Below are 16,212 nucleotides of genomic sequence, written 5' to 3' on the forward strand. Positions count from 1 at the left end.
AAAATAGAGAATAGGCGATTGTTTTCACTCATAGTGTAATAAACCCTCGGACCCACCCACCCGCTGAAACCGTAAATGCCAAGACATTACTTCCGTTTAAAATTAAGCCGGAAAAATCCTCAGGTATGTGGAGGATGGGGGAGGCCTTTGATCAACCGCCGACTTCCTGCCCCGTCGACGGGGCCATCAGCCCTCAGTGTGCCCTCAGCCAAATTCATGTGAAACATGTATGTGTGTGTATTAAACATTTTAATTTATTATTTCCAAGATTTAGCTGTTAGCTCTTGGACCCTGCCTTTCTAAGCGTCGGTTGTCTAATGTACCGACTCTCGGCCTCTTTTTCTCCATCATATCTAAACAACATATATTTTTATCTAACACACACACACACACATCCCCAAGATGCAGCCTTTAGCAGCTTTCTGACTTTCAGGTTCCTATTTACTGCAAGGTGAATAGAGGCATTAGTGTGTGTATGTTTGTATGTATGTGTGTGTGTGTGTGTGTGTGTGTGTGTGTGTGTGTGTGTGTGTGTGTGTGTGTGTGTGTGTGTGTGTGTGTACGTGTGTACGTGTGTATGCACGTGTGTGTGTTTGTGTGTATACTCACCTAGTTGTGGTTGCGGGGGTTGAGCTCTGGTTCTTTGGTCCCACCTCTCAACTGGCAATCAACTGATGTACAGATTCCTGAGCCTACTGGGCTCTATCATATCTGCATTTGAAACTGTGTATGGAGTCAGCCTCCATCACTGCCTAATGCATTCCATCTATTAACTACTCTGACACTGAAAAAGTTCTTTCTAACATCCCAGTGGCTCATTTGGGTACTAAGTTTCCACCTGTGTCCCCTTGTTCGCCTACCACTCGTGTTAAACAGTTTATCTTTATGTACCCTATCAATTGCTCTGAGAATTTTGTAGGTAGTGATCATGTCTCCCCTTACTCTTCTGTCTTCCAGTGTCATGAGGTGCATTTCTCGCAGCCTGTCCTCGTAACTCATGCCTCTTAGTCCTGGGACTAGCCTATTGGCATACCACCAAACTTTTTCAAGCTTCGTCTTGTGCTTGACAAGGTGTGTGTGTGTGTGTGTGTGTACATGTGCAACACACACGTACTTATGTGGTACGTATGTGCTACATAATTGTAAGGTGTTTGCTGAATTAGAAAAGTCGGCTAGCAGTCCACCCTTAACGACACAATTAACTCATTACATAAAAAAATACGTGGCTGTGCAACAGTGTGTGGGAATTGGGGAACTGGTGTGCATTTAGACGACTGGTGAGGCCCAACAATGACGTAGAACGATGGCATCAGCGTCTGAATCAAAGGGCAGTGAGGGACAACTTGGCTTTATATTTTTTAATCCCCTTACTATACCGTGAGGCGTCCCTGGTAACCTTGCAATACCAACTGGTTTCTGATCAAAAGCTAAAGTCCAGTCGCCACAAGGGCAATAAAGAGAAACAGGAACATTTGTGGAAGCTTTGGGACCGTTACGAGGAAAAACAGATAAGCACCTCACAGTTCCTCAAGGAATGTTCGCGTTTTATCCCAGGAAGTGCCTGAACTAGAATTAAAAAACAGCAGTCTGTTTACTGGTTGTTATTTAACTTAAGTTAGTTGTAAATGATAATGTAAAAATAGCCACTGAGAACTGATGAGTTGCCCAAGACTTTTGCTCATAAAGAGGGAATTGATTACAAACTTGGACTGCCTTTGAGCAGCCTGAGGGCAGCAATATCCCAGGAACATCAACTAAATTTCGGAGACTTGAGGCAAAGTGAAATTCACACCAGTTACTCCATCTATCATCATTCTATTATGCAGGAAGAACCGCACGTCTATGGGTCATCCAATAATGTTAGCAGACTTCTAGATGTTACCACTGCTAGGCTTAGGCTCGGCTACAAGTACCTCTGGGAGTTTGTAACATCTGCTGATGTAGATTTGACTAAATGTAAACTCTGTCAGCAGAACTATTCGTGTACTTTGCGTCATTATATAATGGAATGTGAAAAAATCGCGGAATTTAGAGATAACACCATCAATAGTGTTCAAGAAATGTGTAAGTACTTCATTCATAATGATGTGCTGCTTGAAATCTTAGTGAAGTATCCAAAATTTGCTTACTGTAGGTAATGCATGCACATGACTGTAAAGCTGCCGCCCAGTTGGGTGGGTGTGGAGCACATGACTGTAAAGCTGCCGCCCAGTTGGGTGGGTGTGCAGCAAGACTAGTAACTGTGTGACTCACCATAGATGTAAAGTTCCTTGTATAGTGACTGTTGTGAGCCTCTTGTTGATCACTTGTGACACAAAGATTATTGATGTGTGTATTTGTGTAGGTGATTAGATATGTATATGTATGTATATATGTATACGTATATATATATGTACATGTATGTATGAGAGTGTGTACATGTATATATAATATTAATAATTTTGTAACTAGCGTCACAAATTGTTATTTGCATAGCTAAATGAACTAGAGGGTTCAGTTCCTGAACCGATTATGTGCCTCTGTAATCCTTTACACCACCGCCCACGGGATGGGTATGGGGTGCATAATAAAGAAAGAAATTGAATTGAATTGGTCTGATTAAGACTTTATGACCATGTAATCTATGTTTTGCTCCACTACTTACTGGTTGAGTATGGGGTGCATAACAAATAATAGCCTCCTTCGGGGGCGCCTTGTTTCTAAACGTGTTAGTCTTAAATCCTTTAATCTCAAATCTTGCTACAATGTACCTCTTAATATATGTTATGTACTCTCGCAACCCATTGTACCTTCTTGTATATAAATAAATAGATTTCAACTGTAAGGGGGTATGGTTTGCACCTTGTTATTCTAATAATGGAAGCGCTAATTATATGAACAAGTGCCATGTATTTATTCAGACGAGAACAACAGCGAACACAAACCAGCGCATATACGAACGGAATGGTTTGTATGTACAAACTTCTCAGTGAACGAAGTTGTTTCTAGTCCGGTATCCAAAATTGCAGTATACGACTTGACCAGTCCCCCCTACCTCCCCCTGCCCCTTGTTGCGTCCCCCTCCCCCGCCCATTTTCTGAAGACCTGGGTTTTTTCATCTTGAAAAAATTAGTTATTCATTAGCTCCTGGGCTTGACCCCTCTGAAAACAGTACATGTGCCTGTATCTAGCCCCTAGTGGTACTCCCACTTGTAAACAAGACCACTGATCTAAACAATGGCAAAATGCATTTATCCACATTGGTCCAGATTCCCCACTTTCCTCTCACACTCCAGCCCAGACACCCAAACAAGTGTCTTAAGATTGTGGGACTATGTTTCCCGTTGTCTCAGCAGGCTGGAGAGGGAAGTACAAGCAACCCTCGACGAAGCAAAAACACCAATCAAATGCCCACTCGCCACTTCAAGGAGATACCTTAGAGAGGGGCAAGTACGTGGATGTAACACGTTATATCCAACTCGTGCAATTCTACAAGCTACCTAATCCTGTCATGGATAGTGATATGCATATAAAGTAACCATGTTTGAATGTACTTTATTTACGGTGTACAATAACCAGTCTTCATAAGAGACCTGCATAACTTGACACATAATGGCAAATTACCATTGTTCAAATTTAAGGTTTTTCCACAATTTCCCTAAATGGCATTTGAATATTTTATACCAATCTCAAAAATGCTTTAGATAGCATGGCAACATAGGAGTAAATTCCAAAGTAGTGATTGATATATGATCAGATTAGAGATGACAAATTAATTTTGGACTGAATGCCAAAATAAATACAATACAAAGATTTGTCTACAAATTTTAAACTGTAGTAATATAGATAAAAATGCATCACATTAGTTCTATAATTCATTTACATTTATTATTAATTTACCATAAAGTTATGGAGAACCAATTCTGGAATTACACATGTTTACAATTTGGGAAGAACTTGCAAGCACCCATAGTTACCACACACTTTTGGAATACCTCAAGTTACCCTTAATTGCACCTAAGACTGAAGATAAATTATAGAACAAAAATTACAGAAAATGTTAATATACAGATGCATTTAATTATTATTTCTATGCAGAGTGAAGTAATAACCTACACCAAAACCAAGGTACATGTGTTTGGTCTCCTGTACCTCACCCCGTTGCTTTAACGTTACTTGAGCACATTTCCCCTGCTGGGTTGGGATTGTCTGTCAAAGACTAGGCTGCGGAAACACTGATCCCCAGAACCAGCATAAGGTAAGGTAGCTGTGATAATACCATGGTTCATCAATACACTTCATTTGCAAGCTCAGTTTTGGAAAAAGATCAGGGGCCAGATTCAAGAAGCAGTTATGCAAGCACTTGCAAACCTGTACATCTTTTCTCAATCTTTGGCGGCTTAGTTTACAAAGATTAAACAGTTAATGAGCTCCGAAGCACCAGGAGGCTGTTTATAACAACAACAGTTGATTGGGAAGTTTTCATGCTTGTAAACTGTTTAATAAATGTAACCAAAGCCGTTAAAGATTGAGGAAAGATGTAAACGTTCGTAAGTACTTGCGTAACTGCTTCGTGAAACTGGCCCCTAGTCTTGCTAAACATTACTTCACAGAACTGATTCTACAGCAAAGGTCAATGTTCAGCATAAATGGACATCGTTAGCATAATTTCACTGACCTAACCAAAATAAAAAGCTCAGTATTGGTGTATATTATGAAAATATTCCTTGTTCATATGCACTTTTTTACCATTATGGGAATAAAACTTATGGCAGGATTATCACACACTGTATTCTGAGGCGATCATTACCTAGGGGTCACTATTTCCTAAGAGTTGCATATGGTAGTCATAATTCACAAGCCTGAATACACACCTGGGTGTCAAGTAAGCCGTGACGTACATTTCTTTGTTCAAATACATTAGCTTTCAGTATATCAAGTTAATCCTGGATTACTTTGCTTCTAGCAAAAAGTAAACTGTGTTAAAGAAAAGCTACAAAAGCTGAACCTAAAAGCAACTTTACTAATAGTATTTCTTTTTCAGAAATACAATATTTGTAAAAAAAAAAAAAAAAATATATACTGTATATTAAACTGCATTTTGATGCTAATATGTGAAAAGTTCTAGAGAATTTTGTAAATAATTAGCTGCCATGTTGGCAAAATTACTTTACACCATAAACATAATACTTTGGAATATTGATAACTGTTGATAATGATAAATTACAATCTTAACTCATCTGAGATTGGCACCATAAACAATGTGAACAATATATAGCTTACATATAACACAAATTTATACAAATTAAGCTTAATTGTCAAAAACTTGAACTGACATTAGAACCATTTAGCATTCAATAATGCAGGAAAAAAATAAATACATAAAATAAACATTTATGCATATTTCTTAAACTTCCAGATTGGAATTATTATTTAAAGGTAAGTCACCCAAAGAAGCACAAGACAAGTTTTACTTGAAACACATTGCCCTCTTTAACTTGTATAAATAAAATGAGAGTTTAAAAGGTATATGATGAGCTGTACTGTAACCCAAAGATGTATATACAAGCAAATTGTCTATGGCTGTTCTCTCGTCCAACGAGACGACTATTCAGTAACATTATTGCACTACAGCCATCATTTAATTGCATGATTCCCTTCATTTTTATTTTGTTTTATATGGTAACCTCATTCATCATCCATACAAAATATCTAGTAAATCTAAAGTCTCCAGTTATGCACAGCAGAACCTATAATACACGTAATTGCAACAGAAGTGCACAGTATATAAAAAAGGATGTACTGTGGATTAATGTTAACATACAATAATATACTGTATAATATAAACAAAAAGGAAAGCAGCGAAAACTCATAAAAACAGAATATATCATGGTCTGCATTATGACAACACACAAATAATTCACCACATATAAAACACGACACACACACACACACACACACACTTAAACTACTGTGTGTGTGTTTACATCCAATATGCCACTTCTATAACACAACACTGTTTCAGAGCCCTAAACTTCCTCCAGACACTGGCTATAGCATCTCTCTCATATTGCTCTAATTGTGCTGTCATTACATACATGCTTCATCATTGTCTCCCTAACAGATCAAGTGTAAAGATCAAAATACATGTCATCAGTATAGTTAAGCATAGCTTTTAATGTATGATCTGAATACCAATACATCTGAACCTTAAAACAGATGAATAAACTAGCTGAAGTCACTTTTTGTGAATATAAAAAAAAAATTGCATTGTTAAATGTGCAAAAATCTATTGCTTCAGATAAAGATACTGAACAATAATGTATAAATGCAAATGGGGGAAGTTGAAATCTGGTAGAAATTCAGAATAACAGGAGCTAGAACTGAGATTTTAGTTTTTAATCAAATAAACTAATAATTTAGCTCACAATCTTCAATAAACTTATCCCTCTACATATAATAAATCTTAAAAACATGGAAATTATCCTTCGATGAGGATTAATAAGTTTGGGAAGCATTGGATGCTTAGGAAAGGGGATTATTTGATGTAATCTTAGAAGAGGGGTTTATTTGACAGAATCTTAAAAAGAGGGATTTGAAGAGGGGTTTGACTAAATCTTAAAACATAGAAATTAATTTCATGTAGAATTAATTCTACCGCATTTCAATTAATCCCACAACGCAACTATCTGATATTCAATACACATGTGAAGTTAAGGGGGAATTTGAATATTCCTGCTTGTTGAGCAGGCAAAGTGTAAATCTTCCTCTTTATGACAACTCGGAACTTCAAATACCTGTACCATTTTAATATGGATTATTTGATCATTTTACACGGTAAATCATGTAAATAGAATGTGACCTGTTACAGGACAGACATAAACAATAAGTCAGCACTGTTACCATATTTCTTGTAATGTATAATCACAGCACATAGCACTATTTCATTGTAATATTTGTAAAGAATGTGGGGATAAGAATTAGAAATGACAAGATATGTACAGTTTATAGGCAATTCTTAAAAAAATATAAATTAAAAATATTATGGTTACATTTTAGTCACTGAAGTAGCAGCCGCAAACTAAAGAATCCAATAAATAAAATGTACGTCACATTTCATTTAGTTATGAAGAAAGCTGTTATAAGTTTTATAAATATGTAGCCAAGCAAAAGACAAGAGGAAGTCAATGCAAGATCTAATTAAAAAGGACAATAACAAGGTCACTAATTCAGTGTAATGTGTGTGTCACTGTTACAATTAACGATGCACAACGTGGCCCTAGGTTCTATCGTATCTAAAACACATTAAAAAATCTATCACCTAATAAATTACCACATACTGCACTGAAGTTACACTGTACAAACCAGTACAGTACATCCAAATAAACCATTCAAAACTTTCCATTATAAAATAAGTATGTTTTCTCTGGCTAGAGACTATAAAGCTTATAATGATATTTCTTAACAAAAATGGTTTCTACAGCAGAACCCTCATTCTTTGCATACAATGGTTATACTCTTTTTATCATATTTGTTTAATGACCACAAATATTCAATGGCACACACCCAAATTACATTTATCTCATAAGTCAACTTGTATAATATAGCTTGTTTGAATGTTTGGAAATAATACAAATAATAGAATAATAAATAATACATTTTAACATCCATCTGCTAAAATCATCGAGCAAAGAGAGACAAATCCCAGCAGATTATATATATATACAGTGTATATAGATATGTATAATCCACTTAGTCATATGAAATTTGTTTCAACTTCTTTACAAATAATTGAAACCTAATTTAATGATAATTTTGTTTAGCTTATGCAACTATTTGAATATTATCATGAAAATAAACTCTGATTTATATATTGATATACAGCATTATTCCTTTAATAAAATGGACAGGATTCATAAAATTTATGCTGGCAAAACTAACATGTAAATTTTCAAGCCAACTGCTGTCATTTGTTTCACCATCATCGTCAAAATGTATCAATATACAGTAGTTTGTAGAGTCCGTTCATTAAATTACATCCCATATTCATAATATTTCATGATTCCAATCAGTGTTTATTTTCTAGACGTTAATATTAAAGAATTACTGTATTTACAATTTATATAGATTATTGTCTTTGCTTTCATTTGACAGCTTTGATCATAAAAGACTTTCCAAACCTGTGCAAATAATTAGGGTTCGACAGCATTTAAATAAATGCCTAAAATACTTGTGTTAGTTTTATATAAACCATAATCTATTGTTTCCATATTATATCTGTATACAGTATCTTTATACATTATTAAGTTCAAAGTACAAAGAAAAGAATTAATACTACAGCTAAGACTCCTGAAAGTGCACCAATTGCAGCCCATTGACGTCGATCTGAAAGTAGAATTTTTTTTATGAAGGATAGATAACTAAAGAATTAAGTCCCCTACATTCATGCAGTGCTACTTTCAATAAATTCGGTTATCTGCCCCATTTGTTTTCTACAATCTTGAATATTGGCTTCCCCAGGCCCTAATGTACATGTCAACTACTACTATCAAGCTACTTTAGCTAAATTAACTATTGACTACATTACCATTTTATTTATTGTGGCAGGCAAAACCACAATTTACGTCAATTATCACTGATCAAACTGTGTCAGTCAGCAATGGGTAAGAAATGTACAAAAATGCTGTACTTGTGTGAAGTGTTGATTGTCACTCAGTGAAATGAGCTGAAAGAAAAACTGGAGGATGTCAACTCCATTCACAGTTTAAAAGAGGAAATATAATGGATATATTGTATACTGGTGATCAAGGAAAGTGATAGTTTTCTGATAGTAGATAGATAGATAGGAAAGTTTTCAAGCACTGCATAGTGCTTGAAAACTTAAAAGCTTCAAGAGATTAAAATGCTCCAGGACTCCAACAGCCAGTAAATGAAGCACAAAGAGCTAGATCATACACAACCCATATGATGTAATTCCTTACCAATTAAATTATCCCATCTCTAACAGTGTCAGAAAACCTAAAAGTATCTCTGTAAGCCCTTAACTGCACACTGGTCTGCTCTGAATGACCCGAGCAGGAAGATAAGTCATGCTAAAAAGCATGTAAAGATCTGTAATAATTGAACAAACATTGAAGGCATAAAAATCCTCAAGATGCAGGTTCAGGCCAGCATCTTGAGGATGAAGGTTTGCTCCCATTGTACGACGTCCATATTTTCTCCGACACATCATGGTCATATGATTTAATTGTGCATCTGTAGTGATTGTTAAGTGAATCATTAATTTCTTCCAAGTATACTTATCTTCCTGCTCAGTTGCAAAGCTAAGTTACTTCTATATTTACTTCAACATTACATCTATCACATACACCCTTTTCAATCATCCTTATTTATATTTTTTCAATTAATAAAAATACAGAAATACAATAAAAATATTTATATACAGTACATATAAATACCAACCATTTGACAAGTGCATGACTTTGGCCATTTTACTAAGTGTATTCTCCATTTTGCTCTGCGTGGTCTCCATCTCATGGCCAAAATCATCGAGCATTCTGCAACAATGAGGAAACATGTAAAAATTATCCTGTGTACACAAGTTTATTTTCCTTTGTTTCTTTCTCTGTTTTTTTCTGGGCATCAGAATTTAGGTGCTCATACCAGAGAATTTGTGTTGACCAGACCACACACTAGAAGGTGAAGGGGCAACGACGTTTCGGTCCGTCCTGAACCATTCTTAAGTCGACTTGAGAATGGTCCAGGACGAACTGAAACGTGGTCGTCCCTTCACCTAGTGTGTGGTCTGGTCAACATTCTTCAGCCACGTTATTGTGACTCATTGCCTGCAGAGAATTTGTTTTAAGCAGCCCAGGGCTAGGGGTTCATCCAGCATTTATGTGTCCACTTAGAAAATCTGTTCACCTTTCCTCAAACATGGCGGCTTAGTCTACATTCATTAAACAATTTACAAGCTTTGAAACATTGTAAGGTTATTCTTGACCCAGCATTATTACTGTATTATTATTATGGACAATCTTGTAGCTCATGATTTTTTTTTTAATAAGAGCAAACAAAGCCCTCATGACCGATGAAAGATGTACTGGTTACCCAAGTGCTCACATAAATGTTTAATTAAGCCTGGCCCTGGATACATATCCTGCCATTTCATGTGTGTGAACAAATTGCAAAATTCAAAGATACTGTAACACCATTGATGGAGTCCAAGAAATGTGCCAGTACTTCATTCAATATGATGTACTGCCGGGAATCTTGGCAAAGTATCCAAAATTGGCTTACTATGGGTAATGCATGCACATGACTGTCCCACCTCTACTTCAATAGTCACATTTGGTAAAGTTATTGCACCAATGCATTCAGCGCTCTTTCTTTTTATTGTACGCTGCATACGCTAGCTGTCAAATGAAAGGACATGGCAGTGATGTGGTGGAGCCAAACTCCATACACAGTTTCAAATGAAGATATGATAGAGCCCAGGAGGCTCATGAATCTGTATATCAGTTGATTGACAGTTGAGAGGCGGAGAGCCAAAGAGCCAATGCTCAACCCCCGCAAGCCCTTCAATGTGAGTGCATTACATACTCTATATGTATACATCATATTGTCACCAAAATGAGCTTAACTAAAGCTAGATTTCAACCACAACACAATGGGGTGTTTGTGGTCTTGCCCATGCTGTCTGTACCATTTTGTAAGCATCCAAATATTCTTAGTAAGCAACCACATCCCCCCCCCAAAAAAAAAAAAAAATGCATTAGAGCCTTCTATTTGCTCTGAAAAAGTTATAAATAGGGAAGTGGTGGAATGAAACAGCAGTAAAGAAGTGATCACTTACACGGCCTGCTCGTCCACTTCTTGGCCAATCTGACGGGACATATTCTTGAGCGTTCCCATTGATGATGCAATTTGGTCAAGATGTCCATCTTGCTGGTTCATAATCATCTGCAATAAACAAGCATTTTTATTAAACTGATCAGCTGTAAAGAACATACTAAAGAATATACTGTACAATAAAAGAAAAAGGTTTTTCTGTTTTCTCCACTATTTCTCCATGGGTGTTTTCCCATGGAGGGAGTTTAACTTGGTTTGCAATGGTGGTTCAGAAGAGATGTATAGCATCTTTGAGCCATTCCAGCATAATATCACGTATATATATTCTTCTAACTTAATTATAAGAAACAAATGGGAACAGATGAGTGAAAATAGCCTTCATGTGACCTGTGGTGGAGGAAGGGGAGGGGCTTTTAATAATCTTTCACAAACATTATCGAGAAAGCTAGAAATTTCTAACTCCAAGCCACTAAAAATGTTAATTAGTTCTGAAATTGGATCTATTCTATTTTTGTTTGTTTTTGTTTGCCATTATTTTAAATGCTTGAATAATATTACATAAACATTTATAAATTATTCACAGATGTGTACTAGATAACTGGAACAAATTGTATTCAAGAAATATACATAACAGTATTAAGGCCTGATTTCAATGGAATTTTCATATTGACTTGTGAACTACAGTACGTATCTAGTTTATTTTACTATCAATAATACCAGAGAATATCAGGTTAAAAAAAAAAAAACATGCTGTTAATATTACAGAACTGTACCATACTTGAAAACATGAAAATCACAGAACTCACCTGCTGCTGGGCGAGAGTTCTTTCAACAAATTCACTATTTGGACTGTCAGCCTCATTGACGAGCCGGCTGTAGCGCGTGGCTCCGTGGGTAACTACCTGAGGCATCTTGAGGGGGCTGTTGTCATCCACTGGCTGCAACACAGTCAAAGTTGGTTTCTCAGTCAATTTTGCTTATTGAAAATAAGAACTATGGTAAACAAAGTAATTAATAGAAACAAAATTGTGCAATTCAAAGAAACTGGAAATGTTGCTGATGTTTGAGGTGTCCAAAATTAAAATAAGCTAACTGATGTAATTATTGTAAGTTTCATATTTGGACTATGACAATATTACAATAATTATAAAAAGATGTAATAACAAAAAATTAACATAATTCATAACTGCATTACTGAAATGTGCAGCATTCACATGGAACTCACTCATGTGTGTGTTTGTGTGTGAGAGATCCATGCAAATTCTACACAAAATGAATAAAATGAAAAGGGCAACAGAATCATAAGGAAAAATATTTAAAAATATACAGCACTGTACTGTACTGTATTATGATGCAACATGGGTGGGGATACAAATGCAACAAAAACAGTGAATGGAGCTCAAAATTAGAATACAAAGCAGAAATCATGCATAATATTTACCCCAACTGGTTCTGGTACCTGTCTAGCTGTCACGTCTCGGTCCTTCTTCGTCAAGTTGAGACGTTCTTTCATAGACTGAGAGAGAGAGAGAGAGGGGATAAAATAAAGTTTTAGGAAATGTTACTAACTGTTGTTTTAAACACTGCCTCAGTTGTGAAGTTTATTAAAACAGGGCTGGCCTTAGTTGTGCTGTTTATTACAATTGGGCAAATCTCAGTTCCGATACACAATGAAATGACAATGTGCAAAAAAAAAAATCTTGGTGTGACCCCAAGCTGCTGGTTTGATCCCACCATCCTGCTCCAGAGATGTTCTCAGTAGTGATGTTTATCAAATGGCTCAACCGTATGCCATCAAAGTTGAAAATAATAAATTGCAAGAAAACAGCCCAAAATACATTTATCATTACCCTACTTTGATAAATGAACAAAATCAAACACAAGGTTGTGCAATTAGAAAATTTCACATATCCATACATAATAATGTGATCGAGTTGAACTTGATTTAATCCCAGCAAGTTGCAGATGTGTGACAGTGAAGGATGTGTTGTGGAAGATATGGTGATTTAATATAGGCGTCTTTTTCAGTAGCATCAATATTTTTCTATACTGTATTACTCTATTTGTGCTAGGCCTCCCAACCAACATCCCAAAAATGGAAATAAAGTAAAAAAATGATGATAATTATTTAAGAAAAGTACATGGTTACCTTTAGTCAAACAATGCATCAACTAGTACAAAATAATCTACTGTATACACAATACTGCATATATTTTTATGTCCTTGCTCATGTTAACTCCCCGTTTAACAATTCCCATTAAAGGGGATGGAAAGAGAAGGTATCTATCAGGAGAGAGTGCCAAGCCATTATGACTATGTAGCTCTTGGAAGGGGTCAGGATAAGGCTTTGGGATGGGAAGCCTATACTAAAGCATATCAAGGTACCCTAATAGCCAACTACTGACCTTCCCCACGATGCAACCCACAACAGATGCCCAACTCCTCAATACCTATTTTACTACTATGCGAAAATAGCATTAAGTGAAAGGAAACTTGCCCAACCGTTTCTGTTTTGCCTGGGGATGCACAAATGTGGAATCTTCCTTAGATATTGATGACACCTACAAAGTACAGTATTGAAATGCAAAGAATCTGGAATAGGCTCCAGAAACATTAGACAAGAGGAGTGTACATGCTGATTTAGCTATCATAAAAGGTGAAGCAGTTACAGCAAAGATGATTGAATACTATGAGGACTGCCCTCACAAAATGTATACAAATGAGAAAATAGAAAGGAAATAGGAGTTTTGATTGCAGACGGACCTTCGAGAATGGTATACCCGGACCGACATATCTTAGATCCTTCTGAGAGCTGTACCGGTCTATAACTAATTCTCAGAATTTCTTGGGTAATTCCGAGAATTACCCAAAGCCTCCTTTATATTACGTAGGAGGAAATATAAATTATTTCCTTACCACAATGTTGGTGCTGAATGTAGAACGTGAAAAAACATTGTTTTATTAAGAAATACAATGAAATATAAAGAAATATCAATGAGATATATCAATGGGTTGCTGTAGTTCTGGTATTTGGTTAGTGATGATTGTGGTATTAATTACTGAGTGGATGTAGGATTGGTGGGATTATCATCGTGATGGTTGTCGTTTTAGTAGTGAAGGTTGTGGTAGTTTATATATGTGTGTTTCGAGATGATTATAATCAGTAGCAATTGTGGTAATGAAGGTGTCTGAATGCGTTGTTGTGTTCAAGGTGGCAGTTTTAGTGTTAATAGCAACGGTTGTATTGAGCAAGAATGCAGTGGCAGCTGCGATTTTAGCCGAGGGTGTTGCATGTACAGTGGTTGCGGCGACTGTAGGTGGTAGTGGTGTTTTGAGAACCATGCGGTAGTACTGCTGAAGATAAAATAGGGTCACAGGAAACAAAGAAAATGGGTAACCTGAAGACAATGAGGCAGATGACCCATCAAACCTATAACAGTACGTGTTATAGGTTTATTTAACAGAGGTCACGACGTCTCAGTAGGGTGCAGTCGCACCTCCACAGATCTCCAGGATCAGCTAATGATACTGGTAATGGCTCCAAAGGGCCACTTACGGGCTATTCATGCCCGTGCCACCTTTTTGTGGCTTAATCTTTATCAATCAATCTTTTATCTAAGGCAGTGGTTCTCAAACGGTGGTTTCTAGTGAGGGTCTAAACTCACAGCCGGTATAGCAGCTGCTTACGACCTCGCCTATCGATGTATATACACCGAGTTTAATTTATTCCTAGACTATGTTCAGGACTATATGTATACTTGCTGGTTGGTCAATAAATCAACTGTATTATCCTTAATACTGGTAATATAGGTTTATATAGCGTCCCCTCCCCCCAAAGTCGAACTATACTGATATTCCCAGAACTCAAAACCCCCAACAGCTGACTAACTCCCGGGTACCTATCTACTGCTAGGTGAACAAAGGCATGAGGTGAAAGGAAACGTGCCTAGCCATTTCTGTGCCGCCCGGGATTCCCAATCGAGAACCAAGCCAACTGTTCTACGGAGACCTTTCCAGAGGCTGATAGGCCTTAAGCCCAACACTGAACTAAACCAGGCGCTGCCGTGACTCCAGTTTTGGTAATGTTTAAAAAAGCTGGTTCACGAATATATTTTGATTGACCTGCGTGGACTGAAACGAGTTGAGAACCACTAATGAAAAGGAACAAATGAAGAAATGCACAGCCATTATAATTCCTTCAAAATGAATATCTGCATACACAAAGAGGTGAGTAAAACTAGCATACGAATCCACTTCTCACAGCGAGCATAAAATATGCATCTGTAACTATTGATATAACCACTATCATGTTCAGTGTATTTCTTAATAAAATTATTATTAATTAACATAAGAAGGTGACCTACCTTGACTTCCTCCTTGGTGTGCTCGATGAAGGTCCTCCTCGATGCTAACTCGCCGCCATCAATCTTGAACTTTCTGGGATTCTTCTCCACGATACGTGGACATTCAGAGTTAAGGAAGACTAACATAAAGGCGTAGAGGAGCGCAGCTGCCGCCACATACAGTGAGAGCTCCAGCTCCACCTGCAGCAACAGCTGGTACACCAGCTGGGGCATGGGAGGGGGGTCAGGTGGCTCCGACGACCCCCACTCCCACGGGGGGTCGTCCATCCTGGGCAAGGGATTCCTGCCCCCACGGTCGACCACAGGCGCAAGCGGCCCAGGGGAAGGGGTCACAGGGAGGAATTCCACGTAGATAATAAATGGATTGGACATGGAGAGGAGGCCAGAATGTCGTGCTTACATGAGTGAATGTGAATAATAAGCACTTCTCTGCCACATCCGACTGTTTACTAAAACCCAAAGGTTCCAGTTTACTGATGCGTCACCAAAGGTTTCAATCAATAAGATAAAAAGGGACAGAAAGAGATGGAATAAAAGATACAGGTAGCGTGTTAGATTATTAGCATGATGCTTCGGCGATAGTCGTAAGACACTCGACTAACTACATGATACCAGTCTTAACCCATACAGTAACCGTAATGATTGTAAGGGAGGGAATTAAATATTCAAGGGCACATCAAGTCATGATGATGATAGGGAAAGATGGTGAGGGTAGGAGGGCCCGCAGTATACTGAAGCTAGGAGGTCCAGCAGTAGAATGAGGCAAAGAGGACCAGGATAGACTGAGGCTAGAAGGAACGCACGAAGACAGAAGCCTCACACTGTTCTGGTGATGTCTGTCCATCCCGCCTGACCCATCATACTTGGTCTACTGTCCACTCACAATGCCACCAATATATACACTCCACACAGCACTATGCACTCTCTCGCACCTCTGGTTTACGAGCACCTCACACCCAGTATCACACACTTGATTTTGGAAATGCTTTTTCTTTTATCTTGTGTTTCTCACCATTTT

At 37.4% G+C, this 16,212-nt stretch overlaps 1 protein-coding gene across 3 annotated transcripts in view; it reads right to left on the reverse strand.

The window, feature by feature from the left end:
• Positions 1–3,514: 3,514 nt before the first annotated feature.
• The window catches only part of Syx6 (Syntaxin 6), a 73,213-nt gene continuing 60,515 nt past the window's right edge, over positions 3,515–16,212 (reverse strand). The window contains exons 3-8 of one of the 3 annotated variants that reach the window (XM_069313004.1): positions 15,195–15,289; positions 12,272–12,346; positions 11,637–11,768; positions 10,835–10,941; positions 9,442–9,536; positions 3,515–8,364 (exon numbers count right to left, since the gene is read on the reverse strand). In XM_069313004.1, coding sequence (XP_069169105.1) covers positions 8,288–8,364; positions 9,442–9,536; positions 10,835–10,941; positions 11,637–11,768; positions 12,272–12,346; positions 15,195–15,289 — 581 coding nt within the window. In that variant the 3' untranslated portion in view covers positions 3,515–8,287. The remainder of the gene's footprint in view (positions 8,365–9,441; positions 9,537–10,834; positions 10,942–11,636; positions 11,769–12,271; positions 12,347–15,194; positions 15,290–16,212) is intronic. The other 2 variants (XM_069313002.1, XM_069313003.1) reach the window with 2 other exon arrangements.

The sequence above is a fragment of the Procambarus clarkii genome, chromosome 74 (assembly GCF_040958095.1).
Source record: "Procambarus clarkii isolate CNS0578487 chromosome 74, FALCON_Pclarkii_2.0, whole genome shotgun sequence".
Lineage (NCBI taxonomy): Eukaryota > Metazoa > Arthropoda > Malacostraca > Decapoda > Cambaridae > Procambarus > Procambarus clarkii.